This window comes from Silurus meridionalis, chromosome 6, assembly GCF_014805685.1.
Source record: "Silurus meridionalis isolate SWU-2019-XX chromosome 6, ASM1480568v1, whole genome shotgun sequence".
Classification (NCBI taxonomy): Eukaryota; Metazoa; Chordata; class Actinopteri; order Siluriformes; family Siluridae; genus Silurus; species Silurus meridionalis.
Genome location: NC_060889.1, coordinates 12,611,460 through 12,629,611, shown reverse-complemented (window position 1 = coordinate 12,629,611; position 18,152 = coordinate 12,611,460). Strand labels below are relative to the sequence as shown.

Here is an 18,152-nt window from a genome sequence, read left to right as displayed (position 1 = left end):
TTGGCTCACCGTGAAGATGGCTCTTTGTGTTCGGCAGTCCAAAGGTCAACAACAGATAGGGAAAATAAAAAGCTTTAGAGGGAGTTCAGACAGGTCATAACACCCTCCTATGTCTAGACTGCCTAATGGCTTTACTACATGAGTGAAATATTGACAGGGGCTACCAGGCCTGACCTTGGGACAGAACAACCCAGTCATTAGGTGAGGAAGTGCCTTAAAGCCTTCATGTCCAGGTAAATACTTGGGGGTTTAACTTCCCATCTTTCCTGGAGCTTCTGTAGACTAAATATGTAAATTCAGAGTTTGCAATCAGTTTTTGAGTTCTGATGAATAAGCATTCTCTGTATGTGGAAAGAATATTTTCCAGACACACTCACAGCCTGCAACTTTTTTTCTGTAGTTTAATTAGTTTTGATTTTTCCATTTGTTTGGTGCTGTTCTTTCCTTAGTATTTTGTACTTCTTTTGTCTCCAGGATGGGTCCAAAAGTGGTAGTGCGCTCACAATCACCACCACCACCAACAGCATCAGCAGCAGCTCGCTCAAGCTCCATAAGCCATCCAAGGAACACAAGGACAAGCCTTCCAAAGACTCAAAAGAGTCCAAAAGTGCCTTCAGAGACTTCAGCAGGGACTCGGGCAAAGTCTCCAAAGACTCCTTGAAGAAACCCAAAGAGAACCAGCCGCTGCGAGATGAGCAGCCTATCCCTAAGATGGGTTTCAAAGAGCCCAAGGCCATATCTAAGGAACATCGGGCACCTGAGGTTAGCTTCTCGAGTTTGGGCCAAAATAAACGAAGGCCCTCAATGGACGATGAAGCCCATATTACCAAAAAACGGAAAGGGAGTTTTTCTGAGCCTTTGCAGAAGCTCCAGTCCAGTTCCAGCTTGGTCCAGCATCACCACTTGGATAAAAAGGCTCTAAAGGACAAGACACAGGTCCGGCATGCCAAGTTAAGGGATAATGAGCTGTCTGAGAGAAGGAAGGTGTCCGCGTTGCCTCCTTTTCAGGATGTGGTGGACCCAAATGACTCTGATATGGATGACAATATTTCAGCTAAATACGATGTAAGTGCCCTGTGGTGCTTCTGCTACTTTTTAACTGGCATTTGCTATGTTTATAACTCTGTTGTAATCAGTTGTCATCTTGTTAGCCCACAGCATTGTCTATTCAGCATATCTGGTGAATTGTTAATAACTGATTTTTTTAGAATTAGGGCAAAGTTCAGAAAACTGTATGTGTGTGTGTGTGTGTGTGTGTGTGTGGAGCAGCACTACAAGGTTCAGATACTTGGTCTCTTGAGTGTCCTGTACCATGCAGTATCTGTGCACTCATCAAACGAACAGGTCATGACGGGCAATGGGAGAATTCCTGAAACACAGTTCTGGTCAGTGTGGAGAGCTGATAAAATCACTGGGTGTTCATGTGCTGAGGCCCTTTCTTTCTGGGTGGGGTTCAGGGAAGCAGTTTGTTGCAATATAAATGTAGGTTTAAGCTATAATTTGTCATGGTTGTGTTAATATCTAAATTAGAAGTTTTGTAAGAATCACTATGGCTATATTAAGCTATTCTGATCTGATTTGCTTATTCTGATCTTTCTGTGGCTATGCTTTGACAAGCAGCATTTGCTTCTCTCAGGTCATTGCATGTGTCCTTGTCGCTGGACATGGTGTGTTTTTATGAGGGTGGGTCAAAAGAAAACCTTAGAATTGCAGCATGAATTTGGGTAAGAGCACGTTAAATTATGCGAAAAGAATTATAGTAATAATGTTTTCATTTGACACTCTCTTTTAGATGACGGTTGATCTTGTAATATATAAACGTGCCAGTCTTCACAGTGTTTGGTTACCCGTTGCTGTCAAGACTGCATGTCGGTTTTGTAATGTACCAAGATTGAAATGTGAGCTCATTCGGTTAGAGCCTTGTTTCTCCTGTTTTAAAGCACCTGGCTGAGCATAGCTAGTAAAATACGATTGCACTGAAACACAGTGGATGATGCAGATGAACTCTTGTGTTCTAACCTTGTGTTTTGTACAGGGGATGCATTGCATCACTTGACATTTCTATGGAAACCTAATTATGGTGTTAACATTCTGCCCTTCCATGACAATACATATAATGTATTTATGTTGCTCCATGGGGAAAAAAGTGACGTTGGTATAGTTGGGGCCATATGTTTACATACAAGCTATTCAAACTTCACACATTTTTTGTTACTGAACATTTCCTGTTGTCAGTAGTGTATCCATTTTAATGAAAGGTCATTACAAAATAATAGCTAAGTGACCCAATTGTTTATGATTTTCTTTACTATCAAGTTTTTGGTGGGGTGCATGTTTACATTCAACTTAGTATTTCATTGTTAACATGTTTATATTAAACTTACTGTATTTGTTGCTATTGCTTTGAATCAAACACTCGGGGTAGCTGTTTACAAACTTCTCGAAGTACATTGCTGAACTTTTTTCTCTGTCTTTTCTGACAAAACTGTATCTTAATGAAGTTTGCAATGCACCTTGTTTAGGCATGCATTTCAAATTGTCTGTAGGATTCCAGTACTTTTATTTACCGTATTTTTTGGACTATAAGCCGCTGCTTTTTTCCCGTGCTTTGAACCCCGCGGCTTAAACAATGAAGTGGCTAATTTATGGATTTTTCCTGGGTTTTTCCCGATTTCACAAACTTCAAGCCAAAAAACTGAGCCCCATAACATTAGACCAATGAAATTGGCGAACGGGTTCACCTGAAAAACGCACTTCACCTGTGTTCTGAGCTGCACGGCATCGGGAGAAAAGCTTCACCGATGGTGATTTTTTTTTTTTTTTTTTTTTTTAAACGCACGACAAAACCAAAAGAAAAATTCTCGAGAGAAATAGTTGTGAAAGGAAGGAGGAAGACAGTAAACAATGACTTTCTTGGTAGGCTACTGTTTAGATACAAGCCTTGTAACAGACACTGTCTTTCATTAAAGCCTGTGTAAAGTTCATTAGTTTCAGTGTAGACTTATAGGCTTATAGACAGGTGCGGCTTATTTATGTTTAAAATAAGTGTTGATTCAGCATTTCTAGATAAAGATTTTTCCGGGTGATGCCATTAATTTGCATTTGCAAATTACCATAATTTCCGGACTATAAAGCGCACCCTTGTATAAGCCCATTGAATTTTACAAATATTTTAATTTTTAGCATAAATAAGCCGCACCTTGTGTATAGTTTCTACACTGAAACTAATGAACTTTACACAGGCTTTACCGAAAGAGAGTGTCTGTTACACGGTGTAACGGGTGAAATATGTTGTGGCTTCTTTAAGAGCAGAGCGGCATTTTGGGACCAGCACGTCACTGCATTCTGCCGGTATTACTGCGTGTGTGTGCGCGTGGAGACTGAGGATTATGTGCTCATTATTTTCTGATGCTCATTTCTAAGTTTCTTTGACTAACCCGTTACGCTGTTGCCAAGAAAAATTAAAAAGTACGAGTTTTGGAAACCTGTCTGTGCTTATATGATTTCATTTGCAACTGGAGTTAGTGAGCTATCCCATGACCCAGACTCAGCGCGTTACAACGGCTTGTATCTAAACAGAAGCCTACCAAGAAAGTTATTGTTCACTGTCTTCCTCCTTCCTTTCACAACTACTGTATTTCTCTCGGGAGTTTATCTTTTGGCATCGTCGTGCGCTTAAAAATCAACACGGGTGGAAGTTTTTCTCCCGAAGCCGTGCAGCTCAGAACACAGGTGAGGTGCGTGTTTTTTTTTTTTTTTTTTTTTTTTCGTTTCTGTTCGGAAATTTCATTGGTCTAATGTTATGGGGTTCAGTTTTTTGGCTTGAAGTTTGTGAAACCGGGAAAAACCCAGGAAAAATCCATAAATTAGCCGTTTCGTTGTTTAAGCCGCGGGGTTCAAAACGTGGGAAGAAAGTAGCGGCTTATAGTCCGAAAAATACGGTATGTGGAAAAATTTTGTTAAAAGATTTTTATGGCCAAACTGTTGTTTGTTTGTTTGTTTGTTTGTTTGTTTTAAACTAGCATGCTTCACCAAGAAAAAGCCCTTTTAAATCGCCCATTGTTTTCATTTCACCCATTTCAGTCTGGCTTTTCTTTATGGAGGTATTGTATTAGGAGCTTCTTTCTTGCACATTTCCACCCAATGGTGGATGCACTTTTGTTTCTTTTTCTCTTTAACCCTGGTAGTATATTTGTGCCTCTTTCCTCATATGTGTAACGATAAAGATTCAGCACAAAATATAGTCACAATGTGGTGCAAAAACATAGTCAAAATGTCTTATTTCAGGGTTTGTCACCCTCTTTGCTGCTGTAATAGCTACCACTTTTCAGGGAATGCTTTTCAGTAGAATTTGGAATGTAGCTGTTGGAATTTCCCATTTAGGCATGAGAGCATTAGTGAGATAGGGCATTGCTGTCAGGCAAAAAGACCGGTTGCACAGTCAGCATTCCAGCTTATCCCAAAGGTGTTCAATGGGTAGGGCTCTGTGCAAGTAACTTGAATTTTTCTACACCGATCTTGGCAAATAATGTCTTTATTGAGTTCTTTTTGAGTACAGCGCCGTTGTCATGTTGGAACATGTTTGGGCCTCTTGGCTGTAGTGAAAGGAAATCTTAAGACTGTACATTTATAAAGAACATCTGACAATCACACCCATATTTTGATCTTCCTCAAACTGTTGCCACAAAATGCACAATTGTCTAGATTGTCTTTGTAGTTGCTAGTGTTCTTTATTTTTCTTTTTGAGAGAAGACATTTAGACCTGTGTTTGAGATAATGCTCTAAAGCCGCAATGGCACACAAATCCCGATATAGGGATTCCCAACATTGTGTGTGAACAGGAACAATGCACAGTGGTTTTTAGTAACTACCATCTGACAGCTGTATTAAAATGTAAAAAAAAAAAAAAGGTTTTGCAGTGTTGGCAGTGTATTACGGGATGTTTCACCCTTTTTTTCCCCTACGTTCACAAGGCACGAATGAAATGAGGTTTTGGGGATTGTTTGACACATGAGCCTTAACTCTTGCTTCTGATTAGATTCACTTTATTGTACTTAATTATGCACGCTCTGAAACATTGTGCTGCCTCTGGTGCTGCTGATTAGTATAAGATGAGGTAGCGCTTGTATTGAATGTTAAATGGCAATATCACTATACGCTGTAGGAGCAGCTATTTTGTCTCGCCAGTATTTTGTTGTGCGATATCTGAAACAATTAAATTCTACCTCAGCGTTGGCAGATACCAATAGCGACTTTGGTGCTTTCCATCAAAGACATTCCCTCGTGCAAGCACACACACATGATCAGCTTAAACCTTGTGGGTACACCAAAACAACCTGGGTTGTTTCTAATGGGATTTGTGAAGACAGACAGTGACTCGGCAGTTTGTCAAGCCAGAGAAAGGTTCATTCTATCACCTAAATACCAGGACAAAAAAGTGTCAAACATCAAGTCGAACCATGTCGGAGGCACAAATGGAACGTGGTAGAGAGCAGGGTTTATTAAGTGCCTATAGGTTACCATGGAAATGACCACTTTTATACATTTTTGTGTACAAGCAATTGGCAAGGACCAGGGGTTAATAGGTGATCTATAACATTTGTGGCCACACATCAACATTCCCATGTTTCATTCCCTATGACAAACCTTACTTTTATTCAACGGTCACAGATTTTGTGCAATTCTTTCCATCTCTGCATTGTCCCACTAATAGTTTAGCATTTCTGCATTTCTCCACTGAAGGAAATGGGATTAGTGATCTACTGGAACTGCCACACAACTGGCGTATCCTCTCACTTTGTTTAAGAAAGAGGCTCTCTAAGGGAGGCCCTGGTTTATTAGCTTTAAAGCAAGTGGTGAGATGAGATTTATGGTTTTATGGCACCTAAAGAGCACGGAGGAAGGGTGCAATGAATAGCTTACGGTTCTTTAATCCCGGCTCCTTAAACTGAGTGAAAGGAAGAAAGACATGTCTGTGTTTATAACTATTAACAAATCCCAGGTGTTTCTGTCCACATATTCTTGTGTCTGTGAGTCTGGAATCCTGACTCCAATTCAAAATGTGTAGCAACTTCAATCTATGTGTCTTACAGATGTGGGGTGGCAGTTCCTCAGAAAAAAAGTACTAAATGACCAGATCTATAAATGGTTTAGGACTGATAAAAATAAATAAATTAAACACATTCTTGGTCAAAAGTTGTAGGAATGTTATTTATGATCCAAATAGTGTAGACTGTCACCCCCCTATAAAACCATACAAACTAGGTATCTCTGCAACATGCTTTACAGTAGATCTCCTTATATTGAAAAATAGAGCAACTGTTGAAGAGCTTAAAGGAAACAACTTGCTGTACATTATTTATTGGGTCCTGGTGGCAGAAACTTTTTTTTCTCCCTGCTACACTACAGGTTTCTTACCCTGCTCTTTAAATTTATTCTGTGTTAAGCACCTCAGTCGTTGGCCTGACTACTCTGACGGATCCTCAGACGGATGGTGATTAGAGGTTGATTTTGGGAAGGTGGGGGGTACAGAGTTTAACCGTACACTTAAATCAGTTTATGACGTTCCTATATAGGGGCTCTTTGGTGGCTGGGAAGTGAATGGGACAAAAGCCCTTCACTAGCCCAGTCATCAGTTTTAAAGCAATTTCAGATTTATGGCACCACAGTTGAGGGCGATGCTCGTAAAAGCCCCAGCACAGCTGCATGGTTCTGGTCATCTGTGCAGTGTGACAGCTATTGAACCTTTTGTTCACAGTTTCTCTAGCTTGCCTGTTGTCAGCTGGTGTGAAGTGAGCCACCACCACTATGTTATTTTGGATTAGAATTGTTACTTTACTGTTACTGAGTTGGCTGGGAAAGGACCGCTTTACAGGAAAGATGTTGGGCAGTAGCTGTGAGGTTGGTTCTTGCCTGTTATAAATGGTCACACTATGATTGCCTGTGATTTATGGAGAAATGAGCAACATAGGACGTTCCCATAGTGTTCTAGTGTTCTGCAGTAAATCAAATGAATCGAAACAAGGTGTACCTGAAGAGTCAACAGCAGTCTATAAAGGGCTCAGCTGTGTCTCAGAACAAAAATATTAGATCTTTGACTACATTCTGTGCAACTTTTTTGTTCTAAAAAAAAAAAAAAGCTGGAGCGAAATCATTTGTTAAATTCATGGTGCTTTTGTAGGTATTTGTTTTTAAGGTGCTCTTCATAATTTCCCACCTTGTTCTCCTTGCAAATGAGGGGGGCATAGATGTTTCATGAAAGCACATGTAACGTAAAGCTTATAAAAAGCTAGGTTAACCGCACTTTAACAGTTACAGGCTGGTGTGGCTGAAAGCACTGTTCTAATCTAATGAACTTCAGATATTCACTCAACAGTTTGAACTGAAAGTGCGGTAGAGTGGACAAAAACAAGTACTGTTTGTAACACTTTAGCTAATGCTAAATGTTTTTTGAAAGAGTGATTTAATAGGTCAGTGTGAATGTTTTAAACAAGTACTGTCTATATATTGACGGACTTTATTTAATAATTCTATCAACTAATTTTAAATGAGAGTACAACCATGTTGATTTGATGTAACTCTGTAACACAGGAAATAAATAGTCGTTTAGAACAGTGGTCCCCAACCCCCGGTCCGTGGGTCAATTGGTACCGGGCTGCAAAGAAAGAATACATAACTTACATTATTTCCGTTTGATTTATTATCTGATATGTTTTATTTTGAAAAATTATCAGATTCTCTCCCCCACATCTGTCTATGACTCACTTTTAATGCATGTAAAGATGCTTCCCTTGGTCATATGTCTTACCTCCATCCGCTTCCTTCTTAAAGGGGATCCTCTGGCTGCTAATACATAATACATTACCCTAAATTCAAACACCTAAGCATGCAAAATGAACAAAAAACAACACCGTGGATTCACGTTTATTATTATATTTAGAAAATACCAGTTATTATGCCGGTCGTATCATTTTATTTTGTTGAGAAAACATTGTCTGACATTAAACCGGTCCATGGTGCAAAAAAAGGTTGGGGACCACTGGTTTAGAAGACTCCAGAATTTTCCAAGTTGGGTTGTTTAGTTGGCTTTTTATGATTATCTGCAGGGGATTCACACTACAAGTTGCAGCTTTGCCTTAAATACAGCATACATTATGAACCTTCATTTTGGTGGCTCACATAAGGCCACAGGACATGCTTGCTTTTGATGGAAGTTTCTTTTTCATTAGCTGTAAAAAAAAAAAAAAAAAAAAAAAGTAATGTAGCATTTTATAGTTCAGCTACTGCTTAGCTGTTACTCAAGTGTGGGTGACAGCTAGGCATGGATCTTGGTGTAAGTCATAGCTGCTTGAGCTCTTCTCTTTGCTCTGGCTTCTGTTCTTGACCAGATGATGTTTGTGCTTAAAGATTTGACTGATGGTGTTGGTTATGGAGGTGTGGGGCTGCTCTGGCCGCGCTTTTATTAGTGTCTAGATCGGGGGCCGTCGGTCTCGAGAAAGGCCCAGTGATTTACAGTCTGGTGCTCTGACCATGCGTTTGATGTCAGCGAGGCTCCTAGACAGACAAACAGGCAGTAAAATGCAAAGAGGTGGAAAGAGAAGAAAGAAGGGGGGTAACAAAGAGAGAGATAGTAAAGATACTTCAAAGAACTGCTTTGCGGTCCCTCCAGCTCTGCAAGGGGTAAAAGTGTCTTTACCACCCTGCTTGCTCTGAGCAAAATTTTGCACCATGTGTTGCTCTCAGTAATGTCACTATTGATTTCTTTTTCCTCCCCCCTCTCTCTCTCTCTCTCTCTCTCTCTCAGCCCATTCACATTTTTTGGATTTAGTGTGAATCATGAGCCACTACCAGAGTTGATAAAAGCTTGGGTTTATTGTTGTTTTGGGAATTCAGCCTTTAAAAGTGTACAGTGTTCTACGTTGTACTCTTTTCTTCCAGACAAAGACGTGCTTTACTACAAGTTTGTTTTTAGATGACTGGTGCAATCCCTCTGAATAGTAGCAAGATCCTTTGCTTTATGGAGCGGTGAGTAAAGCCATAAGTGTCTAAATAAACCTCTTTCAATCTTTATTTGAATAGTGGGAATATTTTAGGACTTTTTTTTTTTGTGTGTTAAAGTAGAGCCACTTCATTTGGTTTTTATGTGGAACCTTTGATTGTACCCTCAGGAAGAATAACCATCTAAACTAGGCTTATGTAATATTTATTTATTTATTTATTCTCAAAATACTAAATTATTTTTTATATATAAATATATATAATTTTGAGTATTTTCAGAGAAAATAAATAAATAAATATTATATCTTTTTTTTTTCACCTATTAATGCACAAGACACTTTGGTTTAATAGGTGGTTGTGCTGAGGCCAAAAGTTGAAATGTTTGAGGGTTGAAACACCTGTGCAGATTCCAGATTTGTGTGGATTGACTCATCTACTGTTTTACTTTAAGTAGAAAAAGACTACACTTTTAAATGATGATTACTGAAATTACCGTATTTTTCGGACTACAAGCCGCTACTTTTTCCCACGTTTTGAACCCCGCGGCTTAAACAATAAAGCGGCTTATTTATACATTTCTTCTGAGTTTTTCCCGGTTTCACAAACTTCAAGTTATAAACCCCATAACATTAGACCAATGAAATTTCCGAACGGAAACGAAAAAAACGCACCTCACCTGTGTTCTGAGCTGCACGCCATCGGGAGAAAAAACTTTTTTTTTTTAAACGCACGACGATGTCAAAAGATAAACTCCCGAGAGAAATACCGTAGTTGTGAAAGGAAGGAGGAAGACAGTGAACAATGACTTTCTTGGTCGGCTACTGTTTAGATACAAGCCGTTGTAACGTGTTGAGTCTGGGTCATGGGAGAGCTCGCTAACTCCAGTTGCAACAGAAATCATATAAGCACAGACAGGTTTCCAAAACTCGTGCTTTTTTTATTATTCTTGGCAACAGCGTTAAGGGTTAGTCAAAGAAACTTGGAAATGAGCATAAGAAAATAATAAGGACATATTCCTCGGTCTTGCACACATGCAGTAATAGCGGAAAAATGCAGTGGCATGCTATTCCCAAAATACAGCTATGCTCCTAAAGGAAGCGCAACATATTTCCCCCGTTACACCGTGTGTAACGTGTCTTTCGTTAAAGCCTGTGTAAAGTCCATTAGTCCAGCTTATAGACAGGTGCGGCTTATTTATGTTCAAAATAAAAATCTTTGTCAAATTCAGTGGGTGAGGCTTATATAAGGGTGCGCTTTATAGTCCGGAAATTACGGTAGACTACTGATGTTAATTTGCGGTGCTGCTACAGGAAATGAATAAAAATGATAAGTAAAGTCATAAGTAAATGCCACTCAAGAGATGATTCAGTTATTGTATCACACAAGCCTATCCAAAATCAGTGTTTATACATTTCAGAATCAATCCACAACAAAGAACTATGCAATATTTGAGAGCTTTCTCACTATTGTTGCTTTTCTACAATTTCGTTAATAAAAAATTACTTTAAGAAGCTTAGGTCAGTTTATAGAGACTGTGTTGGGCATCTTAAAAAAAAACACAACAAAAAAATTAAAAGATTGTGCACAGTTCAGTGTCGTGCCTGTAAAAAGTTTTGGTACTGTACATGGCTGAGAAAAAGGGGGGGAAGGAAGTGATCCTGCTTTTAATTCTTCAAATCATTTCCTCACTATTAGCATGTGTTTAATTATGGTTTAGCCGGTGGCTTTGTCCCGAGGATTGTGGAGCTGTAGGAGTTAAGCTTCTCTTAGACAGTTTAGTCTCTTAGTTGTGCTCAGAGGCCAAGTGAATTCTGTACTGCGTTTTCTACAAGAGACCCTATTTTGTTTCACAGGGGTCTCATCAGAAAAGAATGTAAACAAATTAATTGAGATTAACTTTAATGGCGTCTTTTAGAGTTCCTCTTGGGCTCTCCAGCAGGAATTAAGTTAATAGTATTTCGCTGAACTTTCATGTGTTCCCTCTTTTGCGTCCCCCCCCCTTAACAAGCATGTTCCTCCTCCTCCGCCTCCTCCTCCTCCTGCTCCAGCATGAGTGCAGAGCTTTGTGAGGGGCCTTTCAGCAGAGGGTTACAAGCCACAAAGAAATGCAGGATGGACTTAATGTGAAACTTAAAACCCTCCAAACCGGGCCAAGTGGAGAGTTTGGACCACAAATGTGGCTGGCCCTCCTGGTAGGGGGGGGGTCTTTCTTTTAATGTGGGGTTGATTTGTTACAATAAGTTTAAGCCATCGGTGTAGCATGGTTTCATAGCAGAAGCTCTGTGGACTGTTGTTTATGTATTTTGTTTGCCTCAGTGTTCGCTGCAGCTTGCTTTATTATTTCTCCACAAACGCCTCAATGCTTCAGCAAAGGAAAAATAGAACACATCAGAGAGCTTGGTTTTAAAAAAACACGAAGTCCTCCCTATTCTGGAAACAACTCTGGCTGACCTTCAGTGGCGAATCGCTCAAAATCAGGACACAAATGTGCCAATTGAAATGCTGAATTCTGGTGCGGTGTTATTATTTTTGACCCTGATTACATGGCAATTGTGGAATATGAGCACCAGCAGTGTGGTACAAAAAGAGGTGTGTGTGTGTGTGTGTGTGTGTGTGTGTGTGTGTGTGTGTGTGTGTGTGTGTGTGTGTGTGTGTGTGTATCTTGTTAGTGGGAATTTGAATAGGAGCACTAACATGGGGTTTGAAAAAGAGGTGTCTGTTTGAGACCGTGTGTGTGTGCACGTGTGTGTGTTGTAAATACCACAGCCATGGGAGCCTGTCCAGTAAAACTGTCACATTTCTCCCGTTAGCAGCACGCAGAGTCCCTAATCTGGACCACATTGGGAAGTCTGCTTCATTCACACACAGACTTTTAATATCTTACACATCATTATATATTTATTTTAATGGCCCCTGCAACTGAATTTGTGTTCATCTTAAGCTGTAGCTTATTTGTACCATCAAAGTAAAGAGTGGATGTGAATCAGTTGTGTGTAACATGAGTGCATAGTGTGACTTCCTGTAATTTAGTCCTGCAGTATGTGGAACGAGGGATTAATGAGCTTGTATAGATCTTGTTTATATGCAAATTGTATTAATGAGGCTGTTAATACCGAGTTAGGTTGTGAGGAGGAAAACATTTTTGATGTGGATATTTTGATGTGTAGATTGTGCGTGAATCTTATCTCTTTGTAGAAGCATGTTAGCTTTTTTAAAATTTTTAATTTTTTGTATATATGTTTGGGGAGACCAAGTATTCCCTACATTGATAGGAATATTGGGTGTTTTGGACTATGTGAGACATTTGGCTGGTAAACTTCAGTTTCAATTGTGTTTCTGGGGTTAGGGTTCGTTTAAGGTGTAGTTTAGTTTTAATGAATTGTATTAACGGTTGTGCTAGTGGTAATTAAGAGAAACAGGTGCGTGTATGCTCGGTGCATACATTGCTTGAGGAAACTCGTAAATCGGCTTTCATTAAGAACTGTTTAGTGCATGTATTTGATTTACTCTGTGGAAGTGCCACCAGAGCCCATTAAAGGCTCTACTTTTGGAGAAGAAAGTGAAGCTAATAGAGCTGGTTTGTGACCGTTAAAGCTCTGTAGTAGGATGTGAGGCGGTGTGACATTCTGTCAGCGATAACTGCAGAAGGCATCATTTAGGTTATGATCTCAGTGACATTTCTCTCAGCAGTGCATAAACCATGCATTAATGATGGCTTTGAGAGATATAAAGCCAGTTATGGATAATAATAATATTATGGGCATGTCTGTGTTTAGCAAGACACTTACACAACAATTCAACTCTCCCCCCCCTCTTTGCTCAGAACCTTGTATGTGTTGAATGTATTTCCTCATCTTTTCTCACTTTTTACCATAGTCAGAGCAGCCCAGTCCAGCCAGTTCTAGCTCCAGTTCCAGTTCAGGATATAGACCTACACACAAGCGACAAGGTAACTTCAATTTCCCGCCTTGCTTTCCAATAGCATGATTTTAAACACAAATCGTGGTCAATATTTGTTTATGTTTAGATAGTTGTAATGCTTAATACACCCAGACTCCTTTATTAGGCCTCCAACCATTTTAATTCCTTCAATAAACTTGTTTTTTCTTTTGTTGATGCAAATACATTTTTTCAATCATTGATAAAACCATGGAACAGCAGTTGACAAACACATTAGACAATTAGGTCTGTCTCTAGGTGGTGCTAGTGTTGCAGCATCAGTGCAATCATTATGTATTTTTCATCAATATAGTAATATACAGGGATGTAGCTATGGATTTTAAAACATCTGTCACAAATTAAGATCCCTGCTTCATATATACTAGGCTAGTATATTAAGATTTTAGCAAGAAAAACATTTATTTTTACACTTATTGCATTTGGCAGACGCCCATATCCAGAGCTAGATACAACTAAGCAGGGGAGTGTCAAGGGCCTTGCTTAAGGGCCCAGTAATGGCAGCTCGGTTGTGATGGGATTTGAACCTGTGAACCTTGATAGTGTGCTTTTGGGTGTATAAGTAAAATCGTTCTTTCTTTGCTAGTCGGTTAGCTCCAGAAATATTGGCACCCTTTTTATTTATTTATTTATTTATTTTAAGATGAGCAAAATAGAGGCAATTGATTGCTGATGATGAGTTTCTAAGCACACAGTGTAAACAAAAAACTATTTGAATCATGTCTTCATGATGATGATTATAAAGTACTATGTGAAACTATGTAACAGCATCATTTTTAAATCTGTCTTAATCAAAGGTGCCAATCATTCTGGAGCTGCCATATAGAACACTTTGATTTCAAACTCCAGGTTTGTTCAGTTTTTTTGTCTTGTGCACATTCAGTGCTGGGTCCATTACAGACAATAATTCCAGATTTGCACTCGGATGACAATGAAGACGAGTCGGAGGAGGAAGAGGACAACGACATAGACTCGGACATGGAGCGTCCTTTACATACACACATGACACATCGCCATCGCAGGTGAACGTTTTTACCAGTTATTATAGTTTGTGTTGTTTATGTAGTGTGGAATTAGTGCCCAAGAATTTACTTTAACCCTGTTTTATTAGAATTTTTTACAGGTAGTGTAGATGGACTCCATTATATTAGTTAACCTACTATAACTGCAAAAGGCTTTATTACTGTTTACCAATTTTTTTTTTTTTTACAGAGTTTTGATTTTTAAGCTTTTTGGTTAGTCTGTCTAATATAATGTAAATCCAATGGAATCATCTAGAATACCCAAATCCTGCACACTTCATTTCATTGATACACTGAATTACTCTCGTTTGGTCATAGAGTGAGTTTGAGTGATGGCAGTGACAGTGAAAATAGCTCCTCTTCCTCACCACTCCCACACAATGAAGCCCCTGCTCTTCTCAAGGCCAATAATAATCAGGTAAGAGCAGATCGTCATTAGATTGTGAATGACTGGTTTAGGATTTGCTATTAATTCAGCTAATAGTGATTTATAATAAAAGTTTTCTCTTGAATGTGCTTCATATTTTTCCAAGTTATTGTTGGATATATTTATTTATATTTGTGTGTTTAAATATATTTTTTCATGAGAATGTCATGAAGTTTAAGTTGTCATTCTGTCTACATGCAACCCCAATTCCAGAAAAATTGACACTAAATGTTAAATGTTAAATGTTAATAAAAACAGAATGCAATGATTTGCAAATCTCATATTGTATTTTACAATAAAACATAGGAAGCATATAAAATGTTTAATCTGAGGCATCATTTTAAGGTAGAAATAAGGTCATTCTGACTTCTGTTAGTGCCTGTGGAATGGGCAGCTTTCACATTTGTAAAGGTTCCATCAATGCTGAAGCATATATACAGGTTTTAGAGCAACAGATGCTTCCATCCAGAAAAGGTCTTTTTCAGCCTAGATTTTTTTTTTACATTTGAAAACTTTTGCTGCATCAAGAAATGAAAAACGGCGGGGGGGACATCAAGAGTGGCAAGAATCTTGTATCAAACACACATAGGACAACATTCCTCTCCCAAAACTCCAGCAACTGGAGAAAACAGAAAACCAGATGTATACGGACGATCGACCTGCTACTACACAGCAGTGGTAAACATGACCCTGCCCCAACTTTTTTGAGACCTGTTACAGCCATCAAATACAAAATAACCTAATTTTTGTCCTTAAAATTTTATATCTCCTGAGCTGATGTTTTTGTTTTGTTGTGAATAGAATATGGATTAATGAGATTAGCAATTAATTGCATTTTGTATTAGTAACATAGAAAAATGAAACATGAATGTTGAGAAGTTAAACAAAAAAAAGAAATGATTAAATATAAAATCTTCCAAAAATGTAAACATTTTAAAATATTAATTGTTGAAAAAATTTATATTTGTATTTTTAAACATAGAAAATAAACACTGTTCAGGTCCATAGCAAGGAAGTAAAATAATAAATACAAATTAAAGAGAAAAATAAAAAATAAGAATATAAGTAGATGCAATTTAGCAAAAACCGGGTCATTTTATATTCATTTATAGTAATGCTCTCGAGTGATTTGGAGGCGAGTTTACATTTTCTGTTTTCCTAAAGGATAAAAATAGCAATAACTGTGCATAGAAAGGTCGTCTATTTGCAGTAGTTGTATACAGTCCAAGCATCGAGTATCAGAGCAGTAACTCGAATCTTAACTGAGCTACAACTTCTTTTCATATGGACCCAGTTGTCATGCAGTAGCTCTCATTTAGGAATGTCAAATCTATGCATGTATGTACCTTTTTTTTTTTTTTTATTTGATGCCCGTGTTACAAATGTAATAATCCTGTTTTATAGATTCTAGAAGTAAAGAGTCCAATGAAGCAGACAAAAATGGATAAAAACAAGAACATTGACTGTGACAAGGTGATTAATGCAATAAACCATATCTATATTCAGCATCTTTTGCCTTAGTAGACGTCCCATGCGAGTTGGGAGTCAGGTGGATAATGTGTATAAATGGTATGTATAGTACCTTTCATTTGTATGGCATTTGCTGTGATGTTTTAGGCATACTTGGATGAACTGGTGGAGCTCCATAGAAGACTAATGGCACTGAGAGAGAGGCATATATTACAGCAGGTACTGTGTTTACTGTCAAAAGAGAAATCGCTTGAAAAAAATAGACAGAAGAAAGCTTATAGAGCAAGAAGGTTGAAATGGATCTCAAAATATGTGGAACATATAATGACCACAGCAATTTATAGAATATTATATAATATTAAAATATCATATCTGCCAAGATATAATGTTATTTATTCTTTATCTAAAACAGAATTTCATTGAAATCTTTAATGTGTGTGTGTGTGTGTGTGTGCATATATATATATATATATATATATATGTATGTATGTGTGTGTGTGTGTGTATATATATATATATATATATATATATATATATATATATATATATATATATATATATATATATATATACATATATATATATATATATGTATGTGTATATATATATATATATATGTGTGTGTATATATATATATATATATATATATATATATATATATATATATATATATATATACATATATATATATATATATATATATATATATATATATATATATATATATATATGTATGTATGTATATATATAATGAGAAACATTTCAAGTAAAACTCTTCTTAAAATCATCTTATTCTCCAGTCTCTTCTATCCCCTAAACTTGGCAGATTGTGCATTGTGTTTGTCTACTGTCTTTTGGTTTGCAATTAAAAACAAACATTTTGGAGGAAAAACAACGAATAGGCTTATTGTGTGCAGATTATGAAAATCGTTGCTTATTGGACATTAATTTGACAATTTTGGTGATTAATAGTCAAAATAAAGCAAAACCCTGGAATTGATCTGACTTATCTGATGCATAAATGACTCGTTATTGCCTGAAATCTGAAAGTCACAGACCTGTCAAATAAAACCATTAGCAATGAAACAACCCCAGTCCTCCATTCAGACAGCAATTTGGTCACACAAGCAGCTGACTTCTATCTTTACTGTTGTCATAACAGAACCCTCTCTGTTCCTGGCCCCGGTTCAGCATAGAGACAATAAATTCTTTCCATATGGGGATCTGGCTTTGTAGTATAAAGAGATCAGGTTTGGGTCCCATTACTGAATAGTTTCATTTGTACAGAAAACCCTTTCCCTCCCCCCACCTCCTATGCCCTTAATTTACTAGCGTGATCTCCCCAAACTAAAGCGAGTCGACTGGTACCAATAAGTTGTCGTGTATGACAGGCTCCCCCCTAACATGCAGATACGCGGCACCATGTGGCGTTTGCAAATATAAAATCGTGTTATGTATTTAGAAGAATATTACAGTGCTGATTAATATCATGTGTATGGGTGCATTGCTCATCCTTTGTCTTCTTTTTTCACCTACAGATTGTCAACCTCATCGAAGAAACTGGGCATTTTCACATCACAAACACAACCTTTGACTTTGACCTTTGCTCCTTGGACAAAACCACAGTTCGAAAGCTGCAGAGCTACCTAGAAACTTCAGGAACATCTTAAAGACGTGTGCAGCTGGCTGCCATGAGCAGGAACGCCAGACCTCCTGATTGTCCTCCTGATTTTGTCTCAAATCAATTGTGGCAATGTTATGGAATCAGCTTCGCTGAGAGGTCCTGGAGCTCCTTTCTTCTCTCAGTGTGCCTCAGAGATGGATGCGAGATTCTTCCTGTCCACCAGGACTTCACCTGAAAAGCCTTGAAAAGTCCAACATTGCCAAAAAAAAGGGAATAACAAGTTCATGCGCCAAAAAGACAAAAAAAAAAGACAAAAAAGTGTGCATATTGTTACAATGTATGAATGATGTTTGGTTCTGTTCTTTGTGAAGAATGCATGTCTCAACACTGCCTTACACCATTGTCTATTTATTGAGTACGAATTTCAAGTAAGTGTGTGTGTGTGTGTGTGTGTGTGAGCGAGAGAGAGAGCAAATGATATAAAACTTGTGCAAGCACTTGGGCACAGTCATGTCATTGGTGTTTTAAGGTGGTGAAAGTGTTAGATTTTTGCTCAATTAATCTAACAGTAGTACATTTAGTGTGAAAGGAAGAACAATTGATCCATGACTTATTTCCAAGACTGTTTGGACATCTAAAGGCACTGTAGTAATTG

At 38.0% G+C, this 18,152-nt stretch overlaps 1 protein-coding gene across 1 annotated transcript in view; it reads left to right on the top strand.

Moving 5' to 3' along the window:
• Positions 1 to 17,892, top strand: part of mllt3 (MLLT3 super elongation complex subunit) — a 41,202-nt gene extending 23,310 nt beyond the window's left edge. The window contains exons 7-13 of the mRNA XM_046852824.1: positions 475 to 1,065; positions 12,874 to 12,946; positions 13,838 to 13,976; positions 14,295 to 14,394; positions 15,808 to 15,876; positions 16,021 to 16,092; positions 17,412 to 17,892. Coding sequence (XP_046708780.1) covers positions 475 to 1,065; positions 12,874 to 12,946; positions 13,838 to 13,976; positions 14,295 to 14,394; positions 15,808 to 15,876; positions 16,021 to 16,092; positions 17,412 to 17,543 — 1,176 coding nt within the window. The 3' untranslated portion in view covers positions 17,544 to 17,892. The remainder of the gene's footprint in view (positions 1 to 474; positions 1,066 to 12,873; positions 12,947 to 13,837; positions 13,977 to 14,294; positions 14,395 to 15,807; positions 15,877 to 16,020; positions 16,093 to 17,411) is intronic.
• Positions 17,893 to 18,152: the final 260 nt, after the last annotated feature.